Source organism: Peromyscus californicus, unplaced genomic scaffold (assembly GCF_007827085.1).
Source record: "Peromyscus californicus insignis strain IS unplaced genomic scaffold, ASM782708v3 Scaffold_10__1_contigs__length_136768540, whole genome shotgun sequence".
In the NCBI taxonomy this organism is placed as follows: domain Eukaryota; kingdom Metazoa; phylum Chordata; class Mammalia; order Rodentia; family Cricetidae; genus Peromyscus; species Peromyscus californicus.
The window spans coordinates 120,020,441-120,027,838 of NW_026294391.1; the positions used below are offsets into that span (position 1 = coordinate 120,020,441).

General features: G+C 39.2%; 1 protein-coding gene across 1 annotated transcript; it reads right to left on the reverse strand.

Moving 5' to 3' along the window:
- Positions 1-953: 953 nt before the first annotated feature.
- On the reverse strand, positions 954-6,699 carry CUNHXorf66 (chromosome unknown CXorf66 homolog). The gene is given in 5 exon segments (XM_052749978.1): positions 954-1,034; positions 1,037-1,566; positions 1,569-1,858; positions 4,741-4,897; positions 6,603-6,699. Coding segments are annotated over 4 exon segments (1,026 nt in total). The 5' UTR covers positions 4,866-4,897; positions 6,603-6,699.
- Positions 6,700-7,398: the final 699 nt, after the last annotated feature.

Genomic DNA, 7,398 nt, shown 5'->3' on the forward strand with positions numbered 1-7,398 from the left:
GGCTAAATATAAGAGTAAGAGCTAGACAATGATAGGCCTGAGCTAATGGCCAAGCAGTTTAAATAATATGTCTGTATGTTTATTTTATAAGTGGGCTAAGGGACTGCCGGGATTTGGTGGGACCCAGAGAGAAAACTCTCCAGCTACAATTACCAGCACCACATATCCCACCCCCGCAACTGAAAATTACTTCAGGGACTGGGAGTATAGTTCTATGGTAAAACATTTGCCTAGTATTCATTGTCTTGGGTTTGACTTCCAACTCAGAAAATAAAAATTTAGAAATACATTTCCAGGGCCTGAAGAGATGGCTCAGTGGATAAGAGCTCTCCCAGAGTACCAGTTTCTATTCTCAGCATCCACATGGCAGCTCATAATTGTATGTAGCTCCAGTTCCAGGGAATCTCTCTTCTGGCCTCCTTGAGCACCAGGCTCACAAGTGGTGCCCAGGCATATATAGAGTCAAAACACTCATACACATAAAATAATAAAAAAATTAATCTAAAAAATTAAAAATACATTTTCAAGTGCTAACAAAGCTCATTGGTAGACTACTTGACTAGCACACATGATACTCTGGGTTTACTCCTCAGCACTGAAAAAAAAAGCTCCATAAATAATGTCAAATTGGGCCTTTCACTGAGAGCTAATTCAGGGGAAAGAGCAGTTAAGCATATCCATCTTAAAATTTCTTTCTAGATTTGTATGTACATGTATGATTCCCATTTAAGTGACCACATATAAATAAGATACACCAAATGAATCTTGAGCCGATGAGATGCAATGATAAATACAATAATAATTTGTTATGACATGCATTTAATTGCCTTCAAGAAAGATAGGTCTATTCTTGATAGTGATTACATGTGGATACTCTGTATGTAGATTAAATTGTTTTAAGTCCTTAATAATGTAAGGAGCCTTTAGCCATGTCATCCTCTTCATGACTTGTGTCACAAATAAATGACTATCTCTGCATCACTATTTTCACTATCCTGTGATTTCATAGTATCATTGCTCTCATTGTCTTGATAAGAATTGTACTGTACTTATGATCTGTTTCATAAAAAGACTTGGGAGATGGCTTCATTTTCCTTGAAACATGAGGATTTCCAACCTGTTCCTTATTTGGCCCCAAAAGATCACTGAGAAGTCCAGAAGTATTACAAATAAGGCATTTTTCCTGATAATAACAGCAAACTTTGTCTGATAGATGCCCCCTGGGTAACACAGCCTTTCCTGTACTCACTGGCTTTTTCAGATCATGGTGTCCATGTGACTGGTTCGGTTTCTTTATACTGGAGGGTTTGGTGGACAGGATTTGATTATGTGAGACTGATGGACAAGACTGTGTGGCTAGCATATTTGAAGATTGCAAAATAGCTAGCCATGGTGGTATGACTTGCTTCTTTGAATTGGATGAATTGACTTGACTAGCTAATTTACAGCTGTGGGTGAGTTTGTATGATTTTTTAAGGTTGTGTTTCTTATATGACTTTTCCAGGTAATGTGACTTATGTAATCTTTGGCAGCTTGATGACTTGGTTGGCCTTTCAAATCTAATTGCCTACTTGACTTTTTTACAGTGCATTGTATGGATGACTTATCTGTATTTGAGTATCTCGCTGGTCTTTGTGCATTGGATGGCATGCATGGCTTTTCTAGACTTGAAGGCTAAATTGATTTTACTGCACTGTTTGATACAGATGGTTTTTCTTGACATGAGGGCCTAGATGTCTGGTCTTAATTTAATAGCACAGGTTGAGTTTGTAGAATGTCCTCAGGTATCATATCAGGTTGACAAGCTGATACTTTGGGTACCCAGGATGATATAGCTGCCATATTTTCTTTGTTGAGCCTGAAATGCAGAAAACTCAGGGTGTCATAATTTAAAACAAAAGTACTATTGCTATCATCAGAAAATATAATGCTAGCTTAAAGTATGAATATTTTTCCACAGTGAGCTGACACCTGTAACTTGTGTTACACATATGAATTCATGAATAATTTTCCTTAAAGAATATGTTTACTATTTCTAAGGCATTAGATAACATATAGTCCATGTATGGAATGACACAAAGTTGTCAATAATAATAAAAATGTGGTACACATGTATAATAGAATATTACTTAGATATAAAAATGAAATTTGCATGGGAAATGGATGGATTTGTACATGAGTAACCCAGTATAAAAAGGACAAATTCCACTAGTTTTCTCTCATATGAGGATCCTAGCTTTAGTACATTATATCTAGTGGAGTACCTGTGCAGATCAGGAAACAAAAAAAGCAAATGTGTATTGTGCAGGGAGTTTGTGTACCTTAGGGAGGGAGGGGAGTAGAACACAGGTAAAAAGAAAAAGGGATTCTGAGTAGAAATGTTTAGATAGAGAGGGAGGCAGAGAGAGGGGAAATTGAGGAGATGAAGGTGTGGGATGGAGGAGGATTAACTGGAATAAAGGGAGTATAAAGAAACTGTTTGAAAAGCTAGATATACCCCCCTATGCAATAACAGTTTGACTGTTGGAGTAGCAGGGGTTAACTAACTGCTCTCTGAATGGGTTCTAGATTCTCTGTATGGGGGATGGGAAGGGGACCAGTAAGCTTGGCTAACAATTCAAGTAGAGGAGGTAGTACACCCACAGGAGGAATGTACTTCTGATAGTTAACTAAACTGATAGAGCAGCAAACTGCTTTCTAAATACCTATGTGTATACCCACAGATAAAAGTAGCTTCAGCCTTAATCAAAGAAGCCTCTCCTTGCAATGAACAGCGGAGAATGTAGAAAATAAGTCATGAATGTGGATCTAGCCCCAGACAAGTCACTTATACCACCACTTCTTAGAATCAGGGAACCTTGTGGAAGAGGTGACCAGAAGTATTTAAGAGCTGGAAGGTAAGGTGAAAGGCCATTCCCTACACTCGATGATGCAACTATCGTAATCCTTAACTCACGTAACTATAGTTACCTGCACTAAGACCATGCCAAACACCACCGTCTCACTGTCCATCCACACCCAAGTGATCCTGCAACAATCTATCTCCATCTATCTGGGCCCTCTTGATTGATCTCCAATGCATGAAATTCAGTCAGAGTGGGGACCCTCAGCCCTTATATACCCTTAATTTTTTCCAAAGTGCACAGAGTGATTTGATATCTGTCTTCTAAATGAGTTTAGGGTCTCAATTCTTAAGGGTAAAATGTTAGGTAATTAAACAGATATAGTTTTGGAGGCTATTGAAAAGGGACCCTCCCCTTACATCATCTTCCTCTTCCAAAGTTTACTATACCGAAGACTTCCCCATGTCCCCTCTGAGGAGATGCAGACCCTGTCCCGCAAAAGATACAAAAATGACAATTATTCCCTGTTTTTCCCCTATATAATCAAAACAAAAGTCAGGAAATGTTATCCATAGTCATGACATTTTAATTAAACAGTGACAATTTTGGAAACTAACTTAAATTTATAGAACAAAAGTAAATTGCTTCTCTAGATTCCTGCCTTCTTTTCTCTATCAACCTTCAGTAAGGGACCAGCCATGAAAGATATTTATTACTCACCTAACATCCTTTAACTAGCTCACTGGTTATTCTGGTCAATGACCAGCTGTAAGCCATAAAAAGATTTTATTTGTTGATTTTTTCTTTTTGGTTTTTGAGACAGGTTTCTCTGTGTGTAGCTCTGATTGTCCTGGATCTCACAGAGATCCATCTGCTTCTGCCTCCTAAGTGCTGGGATTAAAGGTGTGTGCCATCATCGCCCAGCTGATTTTTTTTTTTTTGAGACAAGGCCTCATTTTTTAGCCTTGGCTGGCCTGGAACTCACTATGTAGATCAGGCCACCACCCTCCCAATTTTCTGTCCCATAACTACCCCAGATTGTAATCAGACAGTGAGCTCTTACTCTTTTACTTAAAAAAATTCATTTTATGTATATGGGTATTTTGCTTGCATGTATGTCTTTGTACCATGTAAGTGCTTGGTGCCTGTAGGGACCAGATGACAGTGGGTCCCTTAGACCTGGAGTTACACATGGTTGTGAGCTGCTGTGTAGGTGCTGAGAATCAAACAAACAGCCAGTGCTCTTAACTGCTAAGCCATCTCTCCTTACAACAGAGACTTCTTCCGAAGAACTTCCTTTCCCCCAAATAAAAGCCTGTACTATTGAGGCTGGAGACATGGCTTAGAGATTAAGAGTACTTGCTGTTCTTGCATAGAACCTGGTTTTAGTTAACAGCACCCACACTGTGGCTCACAACAAGCCTTAACTCCATTTCCAAGGTAGTTGATGCCTTCTTTTGGCCCTTGTGGGTCCTGCATGCACATGATGCACATTTGCATATATAGAAAAATACCCACACATACGGAAGTAAATAGTTTTGAAAAGCTTGGATTAATTTTGAGTTGCTTGTCCCCTTGTATGTCTTTCTTTCTCATGGATCTTCACTTAAAACCCATGTAAAAAGCTGTGTATATTAGCACATGTCTGTGTCCCACGTGTGAGGGAGAGGTAGAGACAGGAAGATTGCTGGGACTTCCTGCCTGTGAGCCTATATTTAGGTTTAGTGATACACCCTGTATCAGTGCTATAAGGCAGAAAATGATAGAGCAGGACACACCTGACATCCTCTTCTTGTTTCTGCATGTGTACACACACCTGTGTACAAATACCTCATGCACACACCCACACACATACACACACACACACACTTTTCATTCTCTAATGTGTGACTCTTACCCTTCTGGTGATGGGACCTCCTTGATCATGTAATTACAATAGATTAAACAAAAACAGGTAAAGTTTAAGGCTATGATCATAATTCCAACTACGAAACTGAGAAGGTGTTTCCTAAAATCATCCATTCTTGATCCTGTTGATCCGGTGGTTTTATCAACTGCAAAAGATTGTACCATCAGAAAATGGTAGGTAACCCAATTTCCTCCCACTTTGAGAGTGGTTTGCCACTGTACATTGAAGTCAAAAGTCTTTCTCAGTGGTTTTTTGGAAAATGTATTTATTTTACATCTATGAGTGTTTGCTTGGATGCATTTATGTATACCATATCCATGCATGCCTGGGACCTGGCAGAGGCTAGAAGAGAGTGTCAGATGCTATGAAACTGTTGTTACAAATGCCTGTGAACCACCATATAAGTGCCAGGAACTGAACTGAATCCTCTGTAAGAGAAACAAGTGCTCTTAACTACTGAGCCATCTCTCCAGTCTTTCAGTGATTTTTTTGAAGTTTAAGAAAGTTTTCATTATAATTTTCTTGTGTGTGTGCATGTAAGTATGCAAGTGTGATTTCCCATGCATGTGCATGTGGAGGTCAGAGGATGACTTTAAGTATTTTCCTCTATCACATCTTATTTTTTTGAAATATCTCTCTGTCTCTCTCTGTCTCTCTCTCTGTCTCTCTGTCTCTATGTGTGTGTGTGTGTGTGTGTGTGTACACAATTGTGTGTAAATGGTTTTGTCTGTATATGGAGAAGTGTATGTTTCAATGTACATGTGGAGGTCAGAGGACAACTTGGGTGTCCTTCCCTGTCTTCTACCTTGTTTGAGACAGGGTCTCTTCTGTTGTTTATTGCTGCACTGAAAACCAGGCTAGCTGATTCATGAGTTTGTGAGGATTCTCCTGTCTGCCTCCTATCTCACTGTAGGAACACTGGGTTTATACATAACTTGTCATTTTGCTCAGCTTTATGTGGGTTCTGGAGCTCTGAATTTAAGTCATCACACTTGTCCAGCAATTGCCTTACCCACTGAGCCCTCTAATGTAATTTTCTTTCCTTGAGCATATCCTGGCTATGATTGTCAAATGTGAGTAGTATCTCTAGTTAATCTGTGTCATTATCGGCATTACCTCTGAATCATGGCTGGTTATTGCAGTAACTAAGATTTCGAGCGTATGCTGTGCATGGATGAGTACATTTGAGTGTTACTATGTGTATGTATGTGATAGGAAACAGGACAGGATAACAACACATCATGATCATACTCAATGGTATATTAGGAACAGCCACTTCAGAGGTTAAGAATGCAGGGTCATTTCAGACCAGGTACTTGAAATGAGCCTGAACAACACAGTAGTAAGAACCTGACTCCAACAACCAAATCCGAATCAAAACAAACCCCTGATACTTAAGTCCTATGGTAGATATACTCGCATGAAGGTTGTCTAGTTTGGTTGGCAGACTGGGTGTTAAAGGCAAGTCTAAGGAAACTATAAGTTTGTATTCTTTAGGTTTAGAATTTTCACATAGCTCTTAAAATATCAGCTATTGTCCTCAGAAGTCTTAAAGACCTCATAATAGTGACACCATTATAAAAGCATATTTGTTAATCTAGCATTCCTAATAACACAATAAATTAATAATAGATAATGCATTTTATTTGTTTTTTTGTTTTGTTTTGTTTTTTCGAGACAGGGTTTCTCTGTGTAGCTTTGCGCCTTTCCTGGAACTCACTTGGTAGCCCAGGCTGGCCTCGAACTCACAGAGATCTGCCTGGCTCTGCCTCCCGAGTGCTGGGATTAAAGGCGTGCGCCACCACCGCCCGGCAGATAATACATTTTAAACATTAAGCCTTAGCACATACCTGTGGTGGTGGTAGTGATAGTAGATGATTCATTAGTGTGGTTTCTATTTAAACAATTGATTGTCCAAATGAACAAGAATAGGACATAAATACGAACCTTCACGGCCATAGTGTGGTCAGAATGTTTCTTTGGCTAAGGTTACTGCTGTATCTGAACTGCTTCAGGCTGGTCTTGGGTTTGTGACATCACTGTCATTTTGCATCAGACCCTGACAACATAATCTCACTGTGGAAAAGCAGCAAATTTTGTGCACAGATCTTATCAAGTGACTTTAAAAAGTTTATATTTGTATTTTATGTTATGAATGTTTTGTCTACATGTGTCTGTATACCATATTTGTGTAATATACACAGGACAAGAAGACAGTGCTAGATCCCCTGGAACTGGAATGACATCAGATCCCCTAGAACTTGAGTGACAGTTGTTAGCTGCCATGTTGGTACTGAAAATTGAATCCAGATGCCCTACAAAAGTAGCCAGTGCTTTTAACCTTTGGAGTCATCGCTCCAGCCCCTTAAGCAACTTTTAATCATTTTTAAATAAAATCTGTCTAATTGAAAACAAGACTAAAGGGTTTTTTTGGTTTTTTGTTTTGTTTTGTTTTGTTTTGTTTTGAGACAGGGTTTCCCTGCGTAGCCCTGGCTGCCCTGGAACTCAGAGATCTGCCTTCCTTTGCCTCCTGAGTGATGGTATTAAAAGCGTATGTCCCCACAGTACAGCAGATTAAAGGATTGTTATTCACAGATAATGTTCTGGTTTGAATGAGAATGGCTACCATAGGCTTATAATGCTTAA